Here is a 27,217-nt window from a genome sequence, read left to right on the forward strand (position 1 = left end):
TGGACAGAATTGTCCGTAATGTGCCGTTTGTTCACAGAACTGGCACGTGTGAGTTTGTCCTTGATATGTACATAGAGTTCGCTGTATAATGGTATCACTCCCTTTTGTTTTGTACTGCAGGGTAAGATAGGAGGGAATAGGTTGGTCTACTCGCATTCTTACCACAAACACCATTTGAGATACCTGGAAAATAGTTCCTCCACGTGTCCTCCGTAATAGATTCCACTTCTCCGAAATACGACATGAATCTTTGCCACTTTGCAAGTATGTGCTGCCAAATCATGTAATTTGACTTTCACGTTTCCGTTATCCATATACACAGGGATCTTGATTTTAGCGGTGTCACAATCCAGCACGTGTTTCAAGTTGTTTTGCGAAATGAATCTTTTCGTCTGGGCGAATTGCTTGAACGTTATCAGCACCGCGTGCCTGACGTGCTCCAACTGGATGAAGCTGACTTCCGCAAACCGAAGCTGCATTTTCACCTTCAGCGGATGTTCTACATCACCAATACTTGGTCTTATGCGGAAAGACTGGAAGTCAATGACCACCGTCTTAGCCTGAAGAAGCACATTTTGTTGATGAGACTCAGTCATCTTGATAGATCACCACACAAGAATAATAGTAACGGTTGTCTTTGTTCTTCAGACAATGCACACAAGAAAAAAGCAACTGTTTGCGCCGGCTTGGGTAGCAGCCGAGAGCACACTGATATTGTGACTGATGCCTTTGGTGGTTGAGAATAGACTGATTTTTTATTTTAATTTTTTGATTCCTTTTGAATAAGAATAAGCATAAGCATAAGTGATCATCCGTGGTTGCTACTCCGTTATTGACCAGAACCAATTAAGATAGCAAAATGTTTATTGGAACAACGTGCTTGGGAATAACACGATAAACCACATTGTGCAACCTATATTGATTCCTGCATGCTGATCAATACCGATGTCGGCCACGTCCGAATGCAGATCTTCTGGGGAAGGAAGGAATTTTAGTCCGATACATAATGCTGCTAGAGATCGAAGAATGCTCTACATCTTCACATGTATCACGGAAGGGGAAATTCGTTAGTTAGTATGCCAATAGCGTTAGCATGAAATAATTGCTTTGGGTAGCCGGCTACCGGGAATTTTAGAGATTCATGATTTGCTATATTACTAAGTTTGTGAAATAAGACATTTGAACTCCAGATAGCCGACTATGATGAGTATTGCTTATATTTCATTAAACTGAATATCGTAGAGATTTCTGTCTCGTGATGCCTGTTGGGTTTTATTTGTTTCTCGGCGATCGTTCGAAGCCACTGAGAACGCTTACTATGTTTGGAACGAAACTTCAGAAATATTTCACCCTCCAAAGCTACCTTACAGAAACGAAACTATTATTACGAGCAGCTTTATCTCATTCTTCCCTCTATATCTCTACACATCCTACATCCTACATCAATAAATCAAAAGCTATATCCACTAAACTGACGAAGGCACTTAAAGAGAGACAATATTTTTCGATTTTTCCATCAACAGAATAGATGAATGTACGTAGGACAAGACGTGACAATCGACTTCTTATTTTTCCTTCAACATTCTTCTTTTCCCACATTTTCACACTGCCGAAATCTTCCGAACAGTTCTGCTATTTTTATTAATGAACATGGAGTCTTGTTCATTTATTTTATACCGGCAATATTTTGTATCTTGAATCCATATTGATGAAGGACACCGTTTTTCTATATCATGGATGTTTTGTAAGGTTTGATGACGACATTTGCTTCTGTCTTATTTTTGTTAAAGTCAATCAACCACGTATACGGTAAATGCATGATAAATACTTGTTTCACTTTGCCACACAATTTCTGTTCAATTTAGTCATTTTTACTTTTTTAAAGATAATAATTTTATTTATATTTTCCTTTAAATACCCAAGTATCAATTCTAGTTCTATAGCACACTACGAGTGCATTCTAAGTTTTAAGAAGATCTGCAAGAGTACTATAAAACCTCAATTGTTACTATAGCAACACTGCCAATCATCATTTCGCTATCCCTGCAGTAACATTGCGTACGGTGCAGAAAATCAGAATCAATCAACCGTTCGGACGTAAAATGAGAACAAAAACGCACGCGCATTATTGTCCCGTCTTGTTTCCTTTGGTCGGTCCTTATTATGTTCTGGATAAAAATGATTATTGAGTTGAGATTATCTTCTCTTCTTGCTTGAAAATAACATCACTGTGATACATAAAATTATAAGAGAAAGTCAAAAATACAACACAAGAATAGATTTAACTAGCGTGACCATATCAGGCGAGAAAAATCCAGGACAGTCGAAAGGAGAGTCCCTTTCCCCATTACATCTCGCTCGAACGTGCCTGGCGAATACCGAACGCTTCTTCCGATTGACCCAAACGCGTTGCTACACCAGAATAAACCAAGATTTAATCTTCAATTGAGTGGACGAGACGAAATATTTTTTAAAATGGTCTGCGAATGACCAGCGATGAATCTTCAGCACTAAATACACGTCATGAAAGAAAAAGTTGAAACATCGTCGGCACCAAGTAAATTTAGATGCCTGGCAATTTCTAATCGATTATCGCCGCTAGGTGGCACTCCATGATTCGTATTATCATTGTAAGTGAAAATAAGAAAAATAAATTAATTGTCTACAACTTTGTCGAAGACTGCTAGTCAATCCGGCTTTGTTAAAAGAAGGTCTTAAACTTTTAACGAAGTGATGTCTGAGTCAGTTTTGCATGGGGCCTAGCAGTGCATGATTGTGTATCGGTACTCGATTCCCACCAACTATACATTTTTGTGAGATAATGGTTAGATTGAGCTAAATAGTACGTTCAGAAGAATTATAGCATATGATACGAGTTTTTTTTTTTGGTTAGAAAATTTTAGGTTCACCTATGACCGCATAGAGGGCGCCAACACTAACTTTTCACAGAGGAGAGATAGAATATCTTGATGTTCGGAAGAATTGCTGAAAAATGTCTGTTCTAGAACTTTGTAGAAGACTCCTAATTTGTCTAATGGATCTAATTTAGGGGCAGATACTGTAGAAGTATACATAGTTTTTTTTTAAATTGTTTATATGTCATTCTTGGATGAATCAAATCAAGCAAAATTTTTGGTTTAAAAGATAAAATTTTGTGCAATGGTGGTACCCCTTCTTTGGTAGCAATTTCGTTGCGATATTTTATAAGAAAATAGTTGATTTCACAGGTCAAATCCAACTGCCGCAATTGAGGGTCCTGTAAGTACTTTTTAAATACATTTTTGACCACCCTAACGAAGCGTTCTGCTTGACCGTTGCTACTTGGGTTATATGGAGGGCTTTTCATCACTTTCACTATCCATGTTTTTCTAACAATAATGAGAATTCCTTGGAGTTGAAAGGTGGACCTCCATCCGTTACCACCACACCGGGAAGGCCATACCTAGCAAACAGGGTAGGGGAAAGAGGGTTTTCATAGTTCCACTGTTACTTTCTTTCCCCTAATGGGCAAAACAATAACCCGTTTCGCGTCTGTTCCATACAACATAACCTCTACTTCCACCCACTTCGAGCAGCTACCAACGATGAGTAGAAAAGTTTTTCCTTCGAAATAGAAAAAATCTGCGTGTAAACGACTGAAACGTCTCGATATTGGTATCCAATTGCTATGTTCTGGTTTGGCAGGAACTGTTCCCATTTTGATACACAAGTCTCACAAGTCTTTACGAAATTTTCGATGTCCGAAGTAATACCTGGCCAAAATACTATTTGACGTGCTAATTGCTTCATCTTCACGATGCCAATATGGTTTGTGTGCAATAGTTTAAGAATGTCTCCTTTTAAGTTTGATGGCATGATGATTCTGCCCTGGTAAAGAAGACAGTTTTGGATCACCTCCAGATCCGTCGGTACTGAGTATAAATCTCTATACAAACCTTGCAAGTTGTCAGGCCATTCACTTTCTACAAATCGCATCACCTCTGTCAAGCAAGAATCTTTTTCAGATTCTCTAGCAATCAAGGTATAATCCAAAGGAAAAGCTTTCGAGAAGTTTAAGCTGTTTATGATTCCTATGTCAAGGCTCTTGATGACAGACTGCTCAAGGGGAAATCTCGAGCAAAAATCAGCGTTTCCCATGTTGCTCGATGTTCTGTGTATGCATTTTCAAAATCGTAGATAGACAACTCCATGATGTATCTATGAATTCTAGTTACAAACAACGAATTGTTACCGGATTTGCCGAATATTCCAACCAAAGGTTTGTGGTCTGTGTAGACTTTAAACCTTTGGCCAAAAAGAAATTGGACGGTGCAAACTAACGCCAATGCTTCTAAATGAAGGATTGGGTATCGTTTCTATGCAGAATTCAGCGAAAACGATGTAAAGCATATGGGTCTTTCTAACCCATTAATCTCATGGGCTAGAACACCACCAAATCCGTATGAACTAGCATCCGAGACGACAATTAGCGGACAACCGGGCCTGTAACAGCGATTAGCACTGATTTCTTGTTTTCTTTCGCCCAACCATTGAAAGAGCTAAGATGCTCCAAACGTTCCATATAGTTCGCGAAAGACGTGCCTTTCACGTAATGGTCTAACGTTCCAAACGAAGGCATGGTACTATAGCAACAATCAAGAGAAGAAACAGGAATTGATTTCACTTACTTGACGCACTTCTTCCTCACCGATCGTGCAATACTAGTGCCTGTAGTAATGCTCAACCTTACGTCGTCTGTGTTTGTGAGATAAACCTTTCTCACCACTCACTACGGGAACTTTTTCTCAACCCGAACGGTTGCTTCCAAACACAAGTGCAACTCACTCTCACGTACTACTCGGCTACACGATCGTTCAGACTCTCACCATCGATCACTACAAGGTGATGTTTCACCCGTTGTTGTGAGCGAGTTGATGATATGTCGACTCTCTAGACGATTGAACAAAAATTGCGCGGCGGAATTAAAAATGGCGGGAAGATCTGCGAATAATAGAAAGTAGTAAAACGGCCGTTGCGAATTAGTGAAATGCTGAACGATTCGAAACTTTTGTTTCATAGGTTTTACATGTTCTTAAAAATGCACTTATTTTTAATTTTCACGTCACACGAGACGCTAGATTACTTTTCTTTTTCAACAACGATGGTTTAATCACAGTGTTTTATGGCCTTTTCAAATTAAACTCAAGCACGAGCGAGCTTAGCGCTTTACAAAAACTCTGCTATATACTTACTCAGCTCACTCTGAAATTTCCTTGCTACGGGAATTATTTCGTATGAGAATCACTTAACACTTTTTTTATCCTCGTCGCCAGCTTTAATGAACTAACAAGGAACTTTCCGTGTTTAAATCACAAAACAATTTTACGTGTGATTTCTACTAGATCACAGGATAAACTGCTCCTGGTTTTATTTATTTGTATCTTCGATCGGCCGTTTGACCGTATAACGAGAGGGTTTAACCATTTTACCGAACGCGTCTTATGTATCGATTAAAACGCGGTAAGATACAGACACAAGAAGAATTCTGATAAGACGAAGTCGAAACGCAAATTCCATAATCAATTTTTTGTGTTCAAAACAATTAAAATCACGTTTTTGCTTCTTGGGAAAAGTGCGTCAGTCCAGATTTTTCCTTAAATTCCTAATAAACCTCGAAAGATAAGCTGAAATCCTCAGCATCGTAAACCATATATCCAATGCAACCCGTTCGTTTTATTTTTTTATTTTTAGGTCAGTAAAAAAGGCAAATAGTTCTTTTTTTATTAAGTGACGCTGTCTAACCATTAAAAGAAGCAAGTGTATTTTGTTTTCCCTAATGGTGCCTCGGTAGACTCCATGGTGGGTGTTTCGGTGGGAGTAAACTCATGTGCCCAGAATGGACCAGAAAGGACACACAAAAAAACTAAAAAAAATAACAAACGGAACCAAAATCTGCAAATAAAATCTGTATTTGCATCGTAGACGCTCGTAAAAAAGCCGTCCAAACACACATTTAAATAGACAACGGCAATCGGTCGGGTGAATCGGAGTTGGATTTCCACTCAAAACGTCCATCGGGCCGTCCTGCGGTGTTGTTTGGTTTTCTCAGTCCGGCAGACTGGACCGACCGCTGGGACATCGTAAAAAGTTGTTATGTTCTGTTAGCTCGTAGTAAAAATCTGATTTCGAAACGAGCACTTTGGAATGCAATTGCTGCTGCCTGGGTGGACTTCGTTTTTATTTCGTTCGAGTGAGAGAACTACAACAACAACAACAACCATAACCACGCCACGGCACAGTAGAACTATTTTGAATGGCACCATAAGCATAGAACGACACTTCTCCGGTCTCTTAAGAGTCCATCCTAAAATTCCGGGTGCAAATAAACAGATCCTAGCTGCTTTTCGCTTCTGAAATGAAAAAAAACCAGTGGCCAGTAAATAAAATATGCAAATAATTTTCCATTGCAGTGCTACGGGAAGAGTTCCGACTGGAGCCGCAGCACACCCGGGTCGCGCAAGGCGAGACTGTCCTGCTGGAGTGTGGACCCCCGAAGGGCGTTCCGGAGCCGACCGTTGGATGGCGCAAAAACGGCCAAAAGCTGGACGTTGAAACCACGAAACGAATCCGAATCGTGGACGGGGGCAACCTGGCCATTCAGGATGTGCGGCAGACCGACGAGGGCCAGTATCAGTGCATCGCGAAGAATCTGGTCGGGGTGCGGGAATCGGTGATGGCATTTCTTAAGGTTCATGGTAAGTGAAAAACTTTTGTGTGTAATTCGGAAACATATTTTTGAATGGAATGTTTTCAGTGAAACCTTTCCTGATACGAGGTCCGCATGATTCGACGATTGTGGAAGGATCTTCGGTAACGTTTCAATGTCGCGTCGGAGGTGACCCCATGCCAGATGTTCTCTGGAGGCGATCTGCTTCCGGTGGGAATATGCCCCTGGATCGTGTTCATATCTTGGAGGACCGTAGCTTGCGGTTGGAGAATGTAGTTTCCGACGATGAAGGAGAGTACAGTTGTGAGGCAGACAACGCAGTTGGGGCGATCTCCGCTACCGGAACGTTAACTGTGCAATGTAAGCTAGGTTAGTCAGTTAATTATATCACTCGTTATATTTATTAACTATTTACAGCTCCTCCGCACCTTGTTATACGACCTCTTCCTCAAGTCGTTGAAGCTCCACACGATGCTTCATTCGAATGCAAATCGGAAGGTCGTCCAAAACCGACTACTTTTTGGTCGATCGAAGGGAACCGTAGTCTTATCTTCCCAGGGACGAAATTCGATCGCTTTGAAACGTCCCGTACGTTGGAAGGTCTCACCGTTTTAACAATAGCAGCGACTAGTAAAGCCGACAATGGTTTGGTAGTGGTATGCAGTTCGGTTAACTCGGTTGGGTCAATTAGTGTAAGGGCTCGTCTAACCGTGGCTTCCCAAGATGATCGTCCTCCTCCAATCATAATCCTAGGACCATCCAATCAAACTCTTCCGGTTACATCGGTCGTAGCGCTTCCGTGCAAAGCCGTTGGGAATCCAACGCCTATCATATCCTGGTACTTGGACGGCAACCCAGTGACTAATTCCGAACGAATCAATACGACCGAAAATGGTACCTTAGTCATTCACGATCTAGACAAATCTACCGACCAGGGTCTGTACACCTGCGTAGCGAGTAGCCGCAGTGGAAAATCAACCTGGAGTGCATACCTCCGACTGGAAGCTCCAACGAATCCAAATATTAAGTTTTTTCGAGCCCATGAGCCCAGTGCCTTCCCAAGTGCTCCTGGAAAACCGCAGGTCGTTAACGTCACCAACAGTTCTATTACCATATCCTGGCTACCCAGCATTAAGTCCGGAGCTTCCGACATTAACGGGTACCTGATTGAAGTTTTTGCCACAGATCTAATCAAAGGATGGATCCCAATCCCATACAAAATCTCTTCCACGAGTTACACGTACTCACCGGTAACGGCAGACGTTTCTTACATCTTCATCGTTCGGGCGGAAAACGAACAAGGTCTGGGCATCCCCAGTCTAATGTCCGATCCAGTTACCATTGGAAGAGATATGAACCACGGTGAGGATATTAGTTTGAATGAAGCACAAGCAACCCTCTCGACGGGAAGTGTTGTACACTTGCTGGAAGCAAACGCTTCGGATTCGACCAGTGTCCGACTGGTTTGGGACATCGTGAATGGGCAGTACGTCGAGGGGTTCTACATTTACTCGCGAAAGATGCACAGTAATGGAACGTACCGGACGTTGACGGTTTTGCACGGTGGAGGTGCTTCCGCTTGTACTATCAACGGGCTGGAGAAGTACACTGAGTATGAGTTCTTCTTGGTGCCGTTCTACAAGACTATCGAAGGAAGACCGTCGAATTCTAGGACTGCCCGTACGTTGGAGGATGGTAGGTTTTTTTTCTGCTGAGGTTCCGAAGAATCGAATGGGTGACTAAATAAAGTGAGATTTGCTGATTATTTTACAGTTCCAAGTGCAGCCCCGGTGAATATGGAAGCGGTACTGCTGAACACCTCAGCCGTGTATTTGAAATGGGATCATCCGGCGAATCATAGTCTAAATGGTGAGTATTTCTGGAATTATTACCAATTTCGGTCTTTTTATATTTTAATATGACACAAAATTTTGTATCTAATATATTTTGCGATTTTCTTTTCGGTTTACAAAGATAAAAATACAACTTTGCCAAACTACCTTAATCGCAAGTCTTATATAGGGACTCCTATAGAAAACGGGATAAATATGAGATTAAAAGCAGTATTTTAATAAACTAGAAAAAATGGATTAAAATGTTTTTGTAAGTGATGGGTACAATACCTACAGCTTAATTAAGATACGGATTGCGTTTCGATTGCGTATCATCAATATTTGGCAGACCGACTTGATCACACAGAGGAACGCTAAATCCAAAACGAATCACTACTTAAGTAAAAGTTTAAACATGAACTTTCCGATTTTAATCTCTAAAGCAACCGGACAACTCGGCTTCATTTCTAAAATCGGCCGGAATTCAAGGATCCGCATTGTATGAAGGCGTTATATTGTTCGCTGGTTGGCCCACAACTTAAAACTGCTTCTTTGATTTGGAGGCCTCATCAGTTTACAAGGAACTTACGGATTGAACGAGTGCACTACGAGACCTTCTATGGCGGAATCTTCTAGACCTTCCATCGTATCTTGCTCGATGTCGCTTGATCGGTCTCGACATACTGGAACAACGCAGAAAGCTTCAGCAAGTAGTATTCGTTGCAAAGCTCACTGAAATTGACTCCCTGAAGATACTGTCTCTTCTTGATTTTCGTGCCTCTCAACGTTCTCTACGCTCATCGGGATTACTACAGCCTAGATTCCACCGCACGACGTTTGGATTCAACGAACCGCATGTAAGCGAACTTTTTCCACGGTCGAGGATCTGTTCGAGTTTGGTGAACCATCGCACAAGTTCACACATAAAGTTTCGCGATTTTTAATTTTTATGACTTAACTCCAGCTATTCATTAAGACTATTTTTGTCAGATGAATCATTTTAATAAATAAATAAATTTCTGATGAAATGATGAGCGGCAAAAACCATTATACAAAATTTTATCAACTTCTTGCAATTCAACTATACAAGAATGACCCAAACTGATGGCTGCCATTGTGTGTTTGCTTTATCCGTTTTGCGGAAGAGGCGCTTTGATTAGGCCAATTAACTAACGATTAAACACAAAACCTGTATGAAGCCAATCACAACCAGATTACCAGTAAAAGAAAACTCAGCGATAGGAAAGCAAGTAAAAATCACAAAATTTGTATGGAGAAGTTACAAACACAACTTGTTTGTTTAGTGCAACAGCACAAGGATATTATGGTAGATTATAGTGTAGTACATTAGGGTAGTTGTTCTCCCAATAAATGTCCTGGTTTTGAACAAACTGTTGTCCTGAGATGCCGAGGAAAATACTAGAATTGCCTATCTTTTTTCATAAAGTCTTCTGATTGACTCTTGTCCAGATCGCAGTTATGGCCGACCTTAACCACAATTTCAACACAATCCTTGAACATTGGCTCCATAAAGGTTATCAATCTCTTTGTAGAAATTAACACCCGAAAAGTTTGCCATTTTGAATTTTACCAATTAAGCCTGTCGACTGTTTTGATGTATTTTTCAATGGATTTTCGGCTATTTCAGTCATGTACTGCAGCACAATCGATGTATGTTTATGTTATCCAACGTTTCGACAATTTATAGTGTCTTCTTCACTGGAATCTTGAATTTGATTCAATGGTTTTATGCAGAAGAAAGCAGTGGCGTAGCCAAAAATTTGGTTTGGAGGGGGTTTTGATGAAAATCGCAAATTTTTTGAAAAAATGCTAAAATTTAATATGAGTTTGATAAATTATTGAAAACTCAAAAACATAAGTAGTCTAACAGATGTCATTCCAGTCTACAAACAAGAAGGATCAACATGGAACAGTTTTCAAACCTCTATAGATTATTTTCTTGTATAATATGTCAATGAAGTCAAAAATTGCGATCTTTTAAAGTGGGATAAATGATCTAAAAAATTTTCAACGTTCAAGATCACCTAATATAATAATCCTTGACTTTGAAGGTTTGACAACTTCGGGAAGTTATCAACATAAAATAGCGCCTGCTTTGATATAGAAATTTTAGTGATTAACTCTCATAGAGGTAATTATGGTGAATTAATTTTTCAAAAATATTAAGAGACATGGTGCCTTCAGCAAAGTTTTTGATAATGTCATTTCAAACAATTTTGTTGAAAATATGAAGGCTACATGAATTCAACATATTGGGATTTAAATGGACTGGGCCTGCTATATTTCTTCTTAGTGAAGAAAAATTTAGGTGAAAACTATTTTTTTCTGCGCTACGGATAAAATTGTTTGAAACAATCATTGCGAGTTGAGAACACAAAACCTATAACTAAATTATGGATGGATGGAACTGAAACTTGCGTTTCGACTTCATCTCATCAGAATCCGACACTAACTTGGTGGGCGGACTAAGCTTGCGCCGAATTGATGCTAGCTCCTGAAAATGGAATCACTCTTTGTGTTTTTAAGTCCTTTTAATATATGGGAATTATTTGTTTTATATCCAGTTCCCTTAGTTTTTTTGTAAGCTTCAAAGGCACCTTGAACGTAATGTGAATTTATTATTTAATTACCGCAGAAGAGATTTATCAAATACAGTAATTTCAGAATAGCTTGTTGTAAAGGTTTTCTACTACTATATTTCGATACTCTGAATATGTGGGATATTTATGTCTTTGACAAAGTTGTTTGAAATAGCACTTTCGAAAACTTTGCTGGAGACATTAAGTCTCGACCCATTTGGTTGAAGAGTAATTCTTGTCTATAATTACTTCTAGGAGGATTAACCGTCAAAATTATTCTATCAGCAGATGAACAGTTTTACGTTTTGAAATTCTTCAATGTTACTTAACATCGAAATTTGGCAGTTTCGAATGAATGTGATCGTGACCGTTAAAAATTTATCGAGCATTATTTTTACTTTTCTTTATTAGTCAACCTCACAACTTGCAGTACTACTACGTAGCACACAGAATTTTAGTACGCCATTCATTGCATCCTGCTAAGAGGCTATTCATATAGTTGATAATACAACAAAAATCCAATGCTCATAAAACCGATCCTGACCTGCTAGAGACAAAATTACATCAGCTTTCAACTAGTTTCTGAAATGTTATTCTTGTTGTTAACCATATTGAATTGTTGATTAAACTCTACACATTCTAAAAAAATACATTTTCAGCAAATGTTGAAATGTATGTAAGTTTTCGGTAAACAAGCTTATGTTTTATATGCAATCAACCTATTCAAATTTAGATTCCCATTCGAAAAATTGTCTCTAATCCATATTTTGAAGCATCTTTCCAAAAATGAGCTCATAATAATTCAGACAGTTATTTTATTTTGCATTGAAGTAATTTGACAACTATGGGATTTTGGCTAAGAGATAAGTTACAAGATCCCCTTCCCATAATTTTCCAAAAGTTCTCATGACGCTTTAGACACAGTTCTCAATGTAGTGATCAGAGAATATTTTTCCAAAAATATTTTGTGGAATATTAAACTAAATTCGTCAGCATAATTTTTTTTTCAATCCAATTAATTTTGGTTTGGGGGGGGGGGTTTAACCCCCAAACCCCCCCCCTGGCTATGCCACTGGAAGAAAGTGAATAATTTCTGTTAGGTGAGCCTTTACTGATTTCTGTGTGAGGTACTTACGATAATCTACGTTTGTTTGTCTTCTATGTATAATTTCAACGAAAACTCCGAGGAAAACGATCTCTCAAGCAGAGAAAGGCTGGAAGACGGGAAGTTCAGTTGTTCATCTCAAAAATAATAAATTGTATGAAACAATTGACAAACTTTTCTAAAATTTATTTTATGTCTGATGGAGCAGCAGCACAATGCAAAAATAAGAAAAATGTCACAAGCTTGTGTATGAGTTAAGCGCAGAATGGCATTTTTTGTTTGCAACATCCCATGGAAAAGGACCCTGTGATGGTATTGGTGGCACTCTCAAGGGAATAGCAAAAAGAGCCAGTCTGGTTCGCGACTAAGACAATACCATAACAACTCCTCGAGCGTTATATAACTAAGCAGTTGAACAAATTAATAAAAATATCACAAAATTAAATTTCTGCTACATATCCACTGAACAGTACAACAAATGCAATATTCGTTGAATGACATGAACTCTTTTCGATGGGATTCTTGAATAATAAAAATATATATTTTTATTAATCAAGAATCTTTTTGAAAAGAGTTTATGTAATTAAACAAACATTCCACTATTACTTCTTAGTATATACTTAGTTGCTAAATTAGACAATGTCTTCTCACAAACTGAGTTTTATTGGATTCTGAAATAATTATGACTTTCATTGGTTTAGTTTTCGATAAAAATGCACTGAAAAAAAAACAAACTGAAAAAAGTTTTTTTTTTCAAAAAACTTTTTTTCCTTGAAAGTACCCATCTTCAATTTTTGACGGTAGGTAGGTATCAGGAATCAGGAACCCCGTATGTAGTCGGGGATTTGTGCCTTACCGTGTGTTTTCATCATTTCCTGAGCGGATGGAAAGGACAAGGAGGTGTGGGGAAGTAGAATTGGAAGGGTGGGAAAAATAACAGCACAAAAACAAAAATAAACAACAGGTAAGTTAAACTCACCAGTAGTTCAACTTGCCTGCGAGTAAGCCTAAAGCTCTTTACCACATTGGATAAGAAACTTTAGTATGTCTCTGAGTTTCAGTCGTCCAAACATGCTTTCGTCTATATAAAGAAGGCCGAAAACTCGAAATCGCAATTGCGCTACCGCTGGACAGTTGCATATCAGATGATATGAGGTTCCGTAGCCGAATTCACAAAGATCACATGAAAAAAACTTAGCGCGCTGAATAGTTGCCACGTGATAATTGAGTTTGCAGTGGCCGGTTAAAACCCTGGTCAGCATGCCGCTGTAGAGCTTCGAAAAATGTAGGAGATTTTTCGAAATCACTGGGCACGGTTATTCTAGAAACGCCTTTGTTTGGCGACACGTTTGTAGATTTCTCCGATAATGGCGGTGCTAGTCAATCGCTGAACCTGCCTTGGCCAATTCGTCAGCCCATTCATTTCCAGTAATACCGGAATGTCCGGGCACCCAGACAAGAGAGATAGTGTTGACAATGCTTAGTTCTTCGATTTGGGTTCGGCACGCGATCACTAGCTTGGACCGGGATTTGTCTGAGCTAAGGGCCTTGATTGCAGCCTGACTATCAGAGCAGAAGTTTATAACTCTGCCGGACAAACTCAGTTGAAGGGCCGATTGCACCCTGCACATAATCGCAAAGATTTCTGCTTGGAATACAGTACAGTATCTACCTAGTGAGTGAGATTGTTCCAATCTCATTTCACGACAGTAGACACCAGCACCAGCACGTCCCTCCATCAGAGAACCGTCAGTGTAACAGACCACTTGCGTTTGTTGTTGTCTTTCCATAAGGCCAGACAACCACTCCTCTCGAGAGGGAATCTTCACATGGAATGCCCTGTAAGGAAACTACACTACTGCAGCAAGAATGTCTTCACCCCATGTAACCATTTGTGACCACAATCGTGTATGACTGGTAGCAAGATCAACATGGTTACTGCTCCAAAGCCCAGTAACCTGCAGTCTGTATGTACATGATAGTGTTTCTTGTTTGAGGTGTATGTGTAATGGTTTGATATTTAGAAGTGCCTCAAGAGCAGCAGTCGGAGTCGTGTGAAGGCACCAATCAACGCCATGAGCGCCAATCTTTGCAGATGGTTTAGCTTTGACTGGACTGTCACCACCTCTCCCCTCTGCCACTACACAAGGCATCCGTATGACAGTATTGGACGTACAATTATCGTGTAAATCCAATAGATGTATTTAGGTTTGAGACCTCAGGTCTTTCCAAAAGTTCTTCTGCACTGCCCGAAAGCCATGCACGCTTTCTTGACTCTGAACTCAATGTGAGGAGACCAATTCGGTTTGGAATACAATATAACTCCAACGTATTTGACTTGATCTGCACACAGCAGCTCAGAATCAAAGAACTGCAAGGGACGAACCCCGGTTGTTATTCGCTTCTTCGTGAAAAGAACCATTGAAGTTTTGCTTGGGTTAACTGATAATTTAACTTGTCGATACCACTGTTCGACAGCTCTTATCGCATGTTGTGTTCCGATGCAGAATCCAGTAATTAGTATTCGGTAATCGTCAGCAAACCCGTAGGTTGGAAATCCAAGCTCATTGAGTTTCTTCAATAAGCCGTCGGCTACCAAGTTCCATAACAAAGGTGACAGAACGCCACCCTGAGGACAACCGCAAATACTCAACTTCCGCATCTCAGCAGTGACGAGTACTAAGCATTGCGTTTATCCAACCTGAGATACATGCAGATTTTCCATGACCGCGCGATACTTCCAGAATAGACTGGAAGGACACATTGTCAAAAGCACCCTCAATATCTAGGAATACATCCAAGCTAGATTGCTTGAGCCAGAAGGCTTTCTCAATGTTGTAAACAACATCGTGAAGCAGAGTGATCATGGATTTCCCACACTGTTATGCATGTTGCATTTTGTGCAGTGGATATTCAACTAAACCAACGTTTCTGATGTGTTGGTCGATTATCCGTTCCAAAACTTTCAGAAGAAAAGAACTTAAGCTGATTGGCCTAAAACTCTTGGCTTCTTCATAGCTTGAGCGCCCCCTTTGGGATGCGCCATGCTTTCGGAATATACGCGGTAGCAAGACTGAAACGCAAAATCTTTTTCAAGACATGTTTAAGAATATCAAATCCCTTTTGCGGTAGCACGGGAAGTATTCCATCTTTCCCGGGTGATTTGTAAGGAGCAAAGCTGTCAACTGCCCACTTGACCGATTCAGTGGAAACCAATGTGCGTGCTAACGCCCACGAGTCCGAATCACCAGAATGAGATCTGTGAACATTGTTCAGCTCCGGATCAATACAACCTGGAAGGTGTGTGTCGAAGAGACAATTAAGAACATCTTTTTCGTCCGTCACATAAACACCATCTCTGGTTTTTAAGGAGTTCATCTGAAAATCATTCGATTTCGAGAGAATTTTATTTAGCATCGTTCAGACAAGAGACATTTGTGCATAGGTTTTGCCAGCCAGCCTGCTCTGCAGATCTTAGACATTTCTTATATGCACTACGAGCTGACCTGAAAGCCCTGGAGTCATCACGCTGGCGCCGGTTCCAAGCTCTTCTCGTAACTTTCTTCATTCTTACAAGCTCAGCCCTCCAGCACGGGGTTCCCCTAGTCGTTTTAACAGTACGAATTGGACAAGCTTCTTCATAGGATGCTACTATGAATGAGTTTGTCGTATCCACGACGTCATCTAAGTCGTCTAGTTGACTAATTGTTGGAAAATATCCATGAAATTTAGTCGTCAACTTTTCCATAAAGAGGTCCCTGTGTAACTGTGACAACATAGATATCGCGAGTTGTGAGGCCCGATATGAGACACGCATCAATAGTCTTATTTGCAAAAATGCAAGCACGAGGCATTTCACGTGGGTTAGTCATGCCTGTCTTGTTGTAAGCAATGAAGGCAGTGTTAAGTAACTTTCCAAAATAGAAGTTTCCTTTATGGAAATACGGTTCTTGGGCCAATGCTATGGAAGCTTTACCTTCCTGCATAAGTCGAGATAAATTCATAGTTGCTGTACGTTTATACTGGAGATTGATTTGTGCTATTCTAAGCATTGTTGATTAGAGAACTGTACATTTCATTTCCAACACAAATTGCACAACAACTAGAGGACACCAAGCGAGTTGGGATGTTAACGCATATAGCGAGCCATATCAGGTTTAAATGGGACACGATCATTTGATTCCCACGATTTGCGAAGAAAATAATGGTCCACTGTGTCAGAGATTCGCATACCACAGTAAGGGCAAAACCCAAAATGCTCCGTGCGCGACTGACATATTTTAGACCCTCCAGTCATCAAGTCCACGGCACGGAACTACACCTTGACTTTCAGGGTCTCCTACTTTTAGTCGCCTCCTACGACATGGGAATAGGAACCCAGTGGCTCAATTCTTAGCCGGATACCACACGGCCTCTGGGCAGGTTCGTCTGTACACATCGAAATTTGATAATCACAACTCAGCAAAACTTCACCGAACTACCATCAGCCAAGAGTCTCAGCAAACCCCCATCCAACAAAAATTCGGCAAAATTAAGCGGATCATCGGTGAAAAAACTTCGGTGCGTAGAGTGAACGTTAACTTGTTTATTTATTTGTTATACCGTCATCAACAGACCCCTTGGCCCCAATGGTGGTTAATTAAACTAATAACATTTCAGAATACACATTATTTTAGTTTTTATCGAATTCCTTGTCAGGTTGAAATCGAAAGCCATCGCCACACTGTTAAACACACGCTGGAGTCCGGTAACAGCGCCCTGGCGCCCATAGTTGGTTCTCCTGAACGGGACTCGCAAAAGAGAGTTATTGCGCAGAGCTCGAACGTGAGCTAGAAGATCGAGGCGTCCGAGCATTGTAGGGCAATCCACCTTGGCAGACAGTAAGTCCGAACACGAACAGGGCTCGAGAGCAGTCCCTCCGGACGCTTAGAGTATCGAGCTGTATTAACTGACAACGGTTTTCGTAGCTCGGCAGCTGAAATCTGTTTTGCCAAGGAAAATGCCGGAATGCAAAGCGTATGAAGCGGCGTTGGACGGCCTCGATTCTGTCGACACCGTTCTGGTAGTAAAGGTTCCAAACAGCTGAACAATACTCCAGTATTGAGCGAACCAGCGCGCAATAGAGAGATTTTAAACAGTATACGTCCTTAAAGTTTTTCGCTATTCCATGATGACTCCGAGATCCTTGACGTTAGAGTGTCTTGGAGTAATGGAACGTTCCGCTGTGTAATGCAGCATACTGGGGAGTTCGCCCAACTCTTCCCAGGCTCCGTTCGCCATTGAGAATATTTTAAACCTCTTCAACAATTTTACCCATAGCACGGGTCGCATGACACTATGGAATTGAGGTTCCCTGTCTGGTGGGTTTTTACCACCGGAACAGGTAGTCCGTAGTGTAATTCTTAGCCGGTTGAAACAACCATTACCGACGCTACACGGCTTATCTAGGCTGTTCGGAGAAAGAAGCTGACATTGAAGGACAACTTCCATAGATGGCCGAACAGCCGTTTAGGTAGGTAGGTAAGATAATTACCTATCTTGGAACAAAATTTCATCCGAATTAAAGATGGGGTTTTTTGTAAAGCGACTTTAAATTTTTAAAGCCAATGATGATTTTTTTCAATATTTTTATTCAAAAATTAGACTAGTTTTGTGAAAATCATTGCTACAACATTTGTTTGTAGGGTTTGCATTTTTAGACTAAAACCATTTGAAAATGTTGGTAAAAAAGTTTGAACCTTTTCAAAAGACAGTCTAGATCATTTTTGAAAAAACAAAGTATGCAAAGTGGCTTTTTGTGACAAAGTCTTCATGTAGAGAAAGTTTCATTAAAATATGAGAGGTGCTGCAACTCTGAATACAATTAGTGCAAAATTCGTCTAAAGACTCCTTGGCGACCCTTCGCAGACAATTTAAAAATATTTCATCTCATTTGCTCGCTCAATTGAGAATCGCAGATTTCTCATATATTTTCTGTAGCGAGAATCACGTGAGTATAAATTCGAAGAAGTACCTGGGTTGCGATCTAACGGAAGATATTCTGGTAGAGTATCACCAAACACGTTTGAGCGAGACGTAACGGAGGGGAAGGCTCGCTCTTACACTGTCCTGGTTTTTCACTCGCCTGATATGATCATCCTAGTGTCTATATTTAGGAAACAAACGTAATCAAAACATCACAGATTGCTTTTTTATTTCGATTATAGAGGTTAACCTTAAGTTGCGTTGCGTAAGCACGGTATACTTCGTAGATTGCAGACTGATGACTCTCATTTCCAGCCAGACTACTTGAGGTGCATTGTTTGGGAATAACAATTGATCCAGTCCAAGCGAGAATTTCGCCTAAGAGCCACCATTGCGGGCCACGACCATCTTTACCGTAACTTGGGATGAGAAAAGAAGTGTTGATGTGGTACTTACTTAACGAAAGGCCCCGACTCAGCGACACTCCCATAAGTACCACGGCTTGGGTAGTGGGTTATAGAGGTTAACCTTAAGTTAACCATAAGGTCAATCGCCTCTTCGGGTTAGAAAGATCTCTAACCCTATGTGCGGGGTTGGGATTCGAACCCAAGTGAGCTGCGTACAAGGCAATCGATTTACCAACTACGCTATGCCCGCCGCTAAAAATTATTTAAAATAGTTCAAGCAGCACTAAAATGATAAAAAAGAGAGCAAAACAAAAGAAATAGAGAGCAAAGAGAATACTCTTGATTCCTTAAACATAAACTACAACCAAAACAGTGTCGAAAATATGTAATTTAACAGTATTATTGGAGATCATGAAACTCTAAATTCAAACGAACTGAAAAAATTATTTCATTTCTGCTGTATAACCTATGTTACTCGAACTTTCAACGAATATGACCATTAAATTCCAATTCTAATTCTTTCGCTCTCAAGGTAAACTCCGAAACTACCACATCATCATACGCGGCTACGACATTCACAACATGTCCAAAGTTCTGACGAATATGACCGTCGATGGAGACTCGCCGAAGCTGCTGCTGGCCAATCTGTCTGCCGGTGTGACCTACTCGGTAAGCATAGCCGCATCGACTCGAGTAGGAATAGGCCCTTTCAGTGTCCCTTCCATTCTTCGCTTGGATCCTCACACCAAACGGTTGGATCAAGGATACACACGGTAAGTAGGAATCCCCTTAAGGCCATGCCACAGCCACTTAATTGATTTCCCTTTTTCGCTGCTTTTGTTTTGCTTTCGCCCCCAAAACCAACCAACAACAGGTATCCAATAAATCATGACTACTCACACGACATCCTGACGCAAACCTGGTTCATTATACTGCTGGGTTCGATCATTGCCATCATCGTGTTCCTGTTCGGGGCGACTGTCATCTTCCGGCGGATACAGTTTATGAAGCACAGCTCGTTGAACAGCATGCACGGTAAGTTCCTACCTACCTACCTACCTACATCCCATTAATGGGGCACGGAATGGGTTCCGAAGCGGCACTTGAATTCCGAAACGTGCCGGGGAGAAGTGCTACACATCCATTTCGTTAAGAGTGTGCTATCTGCTACACAGCTCCATCGCCATGTCAACTTTCAAATGAAACACAAAAAGTTGCTCATTCCGGGCTCGCCATGTCGGGGTGAGTGTGTCCTTCTGCCTGCTTGTCTTTTGGGTACAATCGCAATCCCAAGTGGCATCTGTATTGTACTAGGGTAGCCCAGAATGAGTGAATGATTGAAATCGTTGAAAATTGAGATTATCATTATCATTAAATTAAGAATGAAGATGAGTACATGTTCATGTAAATATTCATCTGATTTCAACCAGGATGTCCGGTATGAATGAATCCATCATTTAGATAGAAAATAGTACAACTTATCTACAAATCTTCAAATCATATTTTTATTAATACTCCCTGTTCGTAATGAATGCCAACCACCGATTCCAAACTGGCACCTCCACCATTGACCTTAGATATCGACCCATCATAACATGTCCGAGCACAAACGGCATTACTTCCCTTCCGACTGCAGACGCGTCCAGAATTTTTTTTTATCTCAGAACAAACTTGCCTGGGATTGAACCCGGATCTACTGAAGTGTAAAGCAGTCATGCTTACCAATCAACTACCGCACCATCAGAAAATATACATATATTACAGAGCAAATTTAAATCATGACGCCGCAGGCTTATTTCTAACCACCCTATCTTCCAACTCGTACGTTACTCAAAACCATGTTCGCAAACGAATGAGTAAGCGAATGCACACAAAAAAGCGCACGAAGCAAACGAACAGCACATTAAATTGAATTTCGTTCTGTTTTCATTTAATTTAAACATTGTTTTCTTTCCTTGTTCCGATAATTGTGTGTTTTTGTACTTTCGACGCGGTGCCTCGTCAACCGGGCGTCGCTCGTCGTCGTCGTCGTTATCGTCGTTGTCGTCCTTGCATCCTTAAACCGGCCGTGTATACATACAGTGCTGGTCGGAATTTTGGGCAGCTTGTGTGACAATTAATGAAATGGTTTTGTTCTGAAGGAATCCCAAGTAGCAATTCTAGTTTTATAGCACACTACAAGTACATTCTATGTTTCGAAAAAGGTTTTCAAGAGTTCCTTAAAGCGGACCCTACACGAGACAAGAATATTGTCAATAAAAATATTGACAAAACTGCTTCAATACGTCAATCCCATTTGATTTCTACATGATCAATATTTTAAAGATGCCCTTACACCATCAATATATTGATCAATAATCAATTTATTGACAATATTTCTGCTCGTGTAGGGTCCGCTTAAAACCACAGTTTTTCCTAGGAATACAAAACAAATACTTATTTCCTTCAATGCCAGTGTTACTCTACCAGTTTCATTCACCTAACTGCGGTGACTGGTGACTGCTTCTATCGAAGTACTGAAAGCTGCTCGATTTTTGCTGATCGATGCAATTCTTCTAAAATATTTGCAATATTGAAATTGCATAAAAAGCGATAACATTTCAAACTGATAGGTCATATCAGTTTTTAATATTTAAAATTTCAGATGTGCGCTTTTTTAACCTGATAAAGGAAAAATAAAAGTGGTTCGTGCTCTCGTGAGAACATAAGACTAAACTTACAGAAGCTGGATTTTGCAGACTTTTTTTTTGGTGGTATCTAACTGAGAAAACAGATAAAAATGGTGAGATAAACCAAAACAATTGTGAAAAAATTCCCCCCAGAGGCAGGAATCGAACCTGCAACCCTTGAGACTCGTGGTACAATGCACAAACCCTTAAGCTAACCCAGGGCTATGATAACGTCCCAGGAAAAACACATAATTATCGCATTGGCGACAGTGATCGCACCAATGCCTCTAGAGAGAGAGATAAAAAATGAATACATTGGCGGATTTTCGCGTTTCGTTTTCTACTCGTCAGTAACTGACACAAACTTGCTCTCGGTTAGAATAGAAACCCAAGCTAACATCAAAGGCAAAAAAAAACAACTTTTCATATCAAAGATACATCAAAATCTTATTTTTTCATATACAATACATATGAATATAATTGATTAGAGGTCCTAATTAGCTTACATAAAATTCGTTCAAAATTGCGATTTAGAAGCCAAAGAATCATAACTCCAAGCAAAAGTTATTTTAAATAATATTATCGTGGTTTTTTTGAGATTACAGCAATAGGTCAAACATCATATCATGTCTATTTCACTGACCAGCACTGTATATTCCATTTCGTGTGTTTGTTCTTTGACTTGTGGCAGCAAAAAGCACCGAGAGCTTTTGTGCGCGTGGCGTTGCCGCACCCTTGCGGCGGCGGCGAGGATGTATGTATGTATGGATGTAAAACCAGCACATGAACAGAAAATGTCAACATCAGTGACGTTATTTAATTTTCCTTCCAAGTGCATTTTTTCGCACCTAAAACGGGAAGACGCATGAAATTGATGATCGCATTTATCAGTGCCAAGAGGTGCGAGTAAAAAGTTCTATCTAATACGGGTTGGCAGATTTTGTCTGACGATTTGGAAGAATGGAAAATACGTGTGCATAGAAAGCTTTGGTGCTAGGTCAACAGACCGAAATCCGTTAGACCAAATGTTACCATATATTAATTGCCTCAAAGTTCTATTGTATTGACTAATGCATGTCTTGCAATTTTCACATCGTTCGTTTTTCTTAATCATTAATTTGCCGAAAATAGCCAACAAAAATCGATACAGAAAATTTTAAATCATAGAACAGTTCTCGAAGAACATTTATTTCGGCTTGCTCATACAAACTCAAGCTCAATTCGTCGGAATCGAAAAATGGCTTTTTGTTTGTGGATGTTTAAAACAATGTCGATTTGTACCATACAAAATTCAAATGAATCTTCTTGCAATTCCATCAGCTGCTTTTGAATGCCATTTGGGTCAATTTCTTGGTATCGGAGCTACTGGATGAGGAGTTTCGTTACACAGTAAATTTCCACACAAACTTGCCTCCACGATATCAAGTTGATGCGAAGTTATTGAAATTGATGCAACATAACTTAGTTATGCAGGTTCACATCACTGGCAGCTAATTGGGGTTGCTTTAACAATGTTTGTTACGTACGACAATTCTTGATGCCCAAAACCCAAAAATCTGTATTAATCCACCTTGTGGGGCAATTGTGCCTTTCTCATTTCTCTAAACTATGGCTCGGTGGCTGGTTATGTTCAACATAATTGTGGAAATGTCCATTACATTCTTAGTACACTTTGTACTTATACAGAATGGCCAGCCACGAACTTGATGAGCTACGTGTCGACGGTGAAACACTTGAAAGAAAAAAATATCATATTTCATTAGCCTAATCAGCATTAGATCAATGTTATCTGCTTGCAAACTCATTTTGTCATGCGGGTGTGTGTGTGAGGAGGGCGAAAGTCTCACGAACAAACGACTCCCCAGCTTAATTTGGTATGTTTTGTGATATAGTGGTGGTTTAAAGATGATGGGGTTGAGAGGGAGGGGTATGAGGGCTGGAGGGGTGATGTACGGGGGGGGGGGGGTAACCCCTCTCCGTATACCATCACCTACGCCCCTGTTAAAATCCAGAAACCTTATGCTAGTCAAGAAAATCTGCAGTGAGTCTGCATCAAATCTCGACTTTTCATGCACCTTAAAGACATTTAGCATCAAAAATAAAAATTTTATTTGTTACTATGTTTTAATTGCCGCAAGGTTCTACTGTATCGATTTTGTTGGCTATTTTCGGCAAATTTGAGACTAAGAGAAACGAAAGCAATGAAATTGAAAGACGGATAGGTATTCTAGAGCGAATCAGTTATAAACTTAGAACGGAAAACTAGAACTAGGCAGGCTCATATGGGCATGATCGAAAGGAAATGTGAAGAATTCTTTGCCTTATGCAGAGTAGGAGTTGGGCGTTGCACCCAAGTCTACCGCATGGTCTATGGTAGAACATAACTCATCATCATGTTTTACCGCCGACGCCGGACATTTATTGGCGTTACTAGAGCGAGCTGAAAACGCCGAAAATGCGCTGAAGTCCACAGCGATAGAAGAAGCAGAAGCCTATGAGACACCGAAGGGCGGCCGGGATTCTCGTTCTGTGAAAAGAATAAGGGAAACGCCAGGAGAGGAGGAGGGACCGAAGAAGCCCAGGAAGGTCGGCGAAGGACAGCGAAAAAGCCGAAAATCGCAGAGTGAATGGCGTACCGTAGAAACCGCAGAAGAGAGGAAGAAAAAACAGAAAGAAAAGGAGGAAAAGAAGAAAGAAGACCTTTGGCCACGCCAGCAGAAGCAGAGGGGAGACGCTCTGGTCGTCAAAGTAAACGAAGGCGTGACGTACGCTGCGATCCTCAAAAGGGTGCGAGAGGACCCCAAGTTGAAGGAGCTGGGGGAGAACGTTATAAGAACCAGGCGTACTCAGAAAGGCGAAATGCTGTTCGAGCTGAAGAAAGATTCATTGATCAAGAGCTCGGCCTACCGGGAACTTGTGGCAGAAGCGGTGGGAGGAGAAGCGAATGTGAGAGCATTAGTTCAGGAAGCAGTGGTTGAGTGCAGGAATATGGACGAGATCACAACGGAAGACGAAGTGAGAAGCGCGCTAATAGAGCAAGGAAACCTGGAGAGGGAGCAGATATCAATAAGATTGAGGAAGGTGTACAGTGGCACATAGACAGCAGTGATACGCTTATAGCCAACTGCAGCCAACAAGCTTATGTCGACCGGTAAGATCAAAATCGGGTGGTCGGTGTGCTCGTTGCGATTGATCCCTAGAGCCACTAAACAAATGGAGAGGTGTTTCAGATGCCTGGGTTTTGGCCATCAGGCAAGAAACTGTAGAGGCCCCGACAGATCTGATCTGTGCAGAAAATGTGGGGAGAAGGGACACATTGCTAGAGACTGCACAAAGCAACCGAAGTGCTTTCTCTGCACAAACGAGGTCGAAAAAGACCACATGACGGGAGGCTTCTTATGCCCACAGTACAAAAAGGCGAAGGCAGGCCAATAATGATGGAGGTTACCCAGCTCAATCTCAATCATTGTGACATTGCACAGCAACTGTTGTGGCAGTCAACAACAGAAATGAAGTGCGACGTTGCAATTATTGCAGAGCCGCATCGTGTCTCTCCCGATAACGGTAACTGGGTGGTGGATAGTGCAGGGTTGGTGGCAATCCAAGTGATGGGCGGTTTCCCTGTTCAAGAAGTGGTGGATAGCACACACGAAGGTTTCGTGATCGCCAGGATAAACGGCGTATTCATGTGTAGCTGTTATGCTCCTCCACGGTGGACACCAGAGCAATACAACCGGATGCTGGACGCATTAACCGACTCGTTAGTCGGGCGAACGCCGGTTGTTATAGGAGGAGATTTCAACGCTTGGGCCGTGGAGTGGGGTAGCAGGCTGACCAACGCACGAGGTTACAGCCTATTGGAAGCACTGGCGAAGCTGGACGTAAAGCTGTGCAATGAAGGTTCCGCTAGCACATTCCGTAAAGACGGTCGGGAATCCATCATCGACGTAACGTTCTGCAGCGCGTCGCTGATGGATGACATGAATTGGCGAGTTAGTGAGCAGTACACACATAGTGATCACCAAGCCATCCACTACATCATTGGTCGGCGAAATCGTACGGTGACGCAGAGAGTGAGGACTGGCAAGCGGAAGTGGAAAATAAAGGAATTCGACAAGGAACTTTTTGTGGAAGCACTTCGTGCTGACAGCGCCACTCCAATTCCGAGTGCCGATGAGCTGTCGGAAACAATAGCTAGGGCATGTGATATAACAATGCCGAGGAAAATGGAGCCGAGGAACTACCGGCGGCCGGCGTACTGGTGGAACGAAAGGCTAAGCATCCTCCGGGCTACCTGCTTAAAAGCCAGAAGACGCGTTCAGAGAGCAAGATCTGAGGCAGTCAGAGAAGAGTGTAAGGTAACATTCCGGGCGGCCAGGGCCACTTTTAAACGTGAGATAGTGCTAAGCAAGTCCACCTGCTACAAGGAGCTGTGCAGAGAAGTAGACGCTAACCCCTGGGGCAATGCTTACCGTGTCGTTATGGCCAGGATCAAGGGTCCAATGACGCCAGTCGAAATGTGCGGCGACAAGCTGAAAATTATCGTGGAGGGCCTTTTCCCGAAGCACGACCAAACGGATGGCCGCCTACACCGTACGCTGATGCAGATGGTGGAAATGCATGTGACAATCGGGTTTCCAACGACGAGCTCCTTATAGTGGCAAAAGGACTGAAAACGAAGAAAGCTCCCGGACCGGATGGTATCCCCAACGTGGCACAGAAGACTGCGATCCTGGTGTTTCCGGACATGTTCAGGATAGTCCTACAGAAATGCCTGGACGATGGCTACTTCCCGGATAGATGGAAGATCCAGAAGCTGGTGTTACTGCCAAAACCAGGGAAACCACCAGGAGATCCAGCATCGTATCGGCCTATATGCCTGCTGGATACTCTTGGTAAACTCCTGGAAAGAGTCATCCTCAACAGGCTGACGACCTACGCTGAAAGGGAGAACGGACTATCGCAGAGACAGTTCGGGTTCCGGGAAGGAATATCGACGGTGGACGCCATCTGCATCGTCATCGCGAACGCGGAGAAAGCATTGAAGCAAAAGAGAAGGGGTAATCGCTACTGCGTCGTGGTAACGATAGACGTGAAGAACGCGTTCAACAGTGCTAGCTGGGGAGCCATCGCCGTAGCGCTACATAGAATGCGGGTTCCGGACTATCTGTGCAAGGTTCTGAAAAGTTACTTTCAGAACCGAGTACTGGTCTACGAAACGAACACGGGGCAGAGGTCGATTAGGTAACGGCGGGAGTACCTCAGGGCTCCATACTCGGCCCAACGCTCTGGAATATTATGTACAAAGGAGTGTTAACACTGGAACTGCCCAGGGGAATGGAGATCGTCGGCTTTGCAGATGATGTTGTCCTGACGATAACGGGCGAGACCCTTGAGGAGGTGGAGATGCTGACGGCAGAGACAATAGGCATCGTGGAAACCTGGATGGTTAACGTCAGGTTGCAGCTGGCTCACCACAAGACTGAGGTAATGCTGGTTAGCAATCGTAAGCAAATCCAGCGTCTCGAGATCAGCGTCGGGGGACGATATGCGCGCGCTGAAGCACCTGGGTGTGATGGTTGACGATCAGTTGAATTACAACTGCCATGTCGACTATGTATGTGAAAAGGCTGCGAGAACAACTAGCGCATTGGCAAGGATTATGCCGAATCACGGAGGGGCAAGAGGCAGCACGAGACGTCTCCTGGCGAATGTCTCATCCTCCATCCTGAGATATGGCGTACCGGCCTGGGCTGCTGCGCTGAACTCAAAGCGGAACCGGACGAAGTTGACAAGCACTTTTCGCCTAATGGCTGTTCGTGTCGCAAGTGCGAAGTTTCAGGTCGTGTCGTTGTTGCTACGGTATATTTTTATTCATATTAGCAAAGTTGATAATAGACGAGTGTATTTAATTCGCATTTCAGTAATAGAGGG

At 41.7% G+C, this 27,217-nt stretch overlaps 1 protein-coding gene across 1 annotated transcript in view; it reads left to right on the forward strand.

Moving 5' to 3' along the window:
- The window catches only part of LOC131678784 (protein sax-3-like), a 459,615-nt gene that overhangs the window by 406,641 nt on the left and 25,757 nt on the right, over nt 1-27,217 (forward strand). The window contains exons 4-9 of the mRNA XM_058959084.1: nt 6,450-6,734; nt 6,794-7,066; nt 7,124-8,401; nt 8,480-8,575; nt 19,147-19,387; nt 19,489-19,649. Coding sequence (XP_058815067.1) covers nt 6,450-6,734; nt 6,794-7,066; nt 7,124-8,401; nt 8,480-8,575; nt 19,147-19,387; nt 19,489-19,649 — 2,334 coding nt within the window. The remainder of the gene's footprint in view (nt 1-6,449; nt 6,735-6,793; nt 7,067-7,123; nt 8,402-8,479; nt 8,576-19,146; nt 19,388-19,488; nt 19,650-27,217) is intronic.

Source organism: Topomyia yanbarensis, chromosome 2 (genome assembly GCF_030247195.1).
Source record: "Topomyia yanbarensis strain Yona2022 chromosome 2, ASM3024719v1, whole genome shotgun sequence".
Classification (NCBI taxonomy): Eukaryota; Metazoa; Arthropoda; class Insecta; order Diptera; family Culicidae; genus Topomyia; species Topomyia yanbarensis.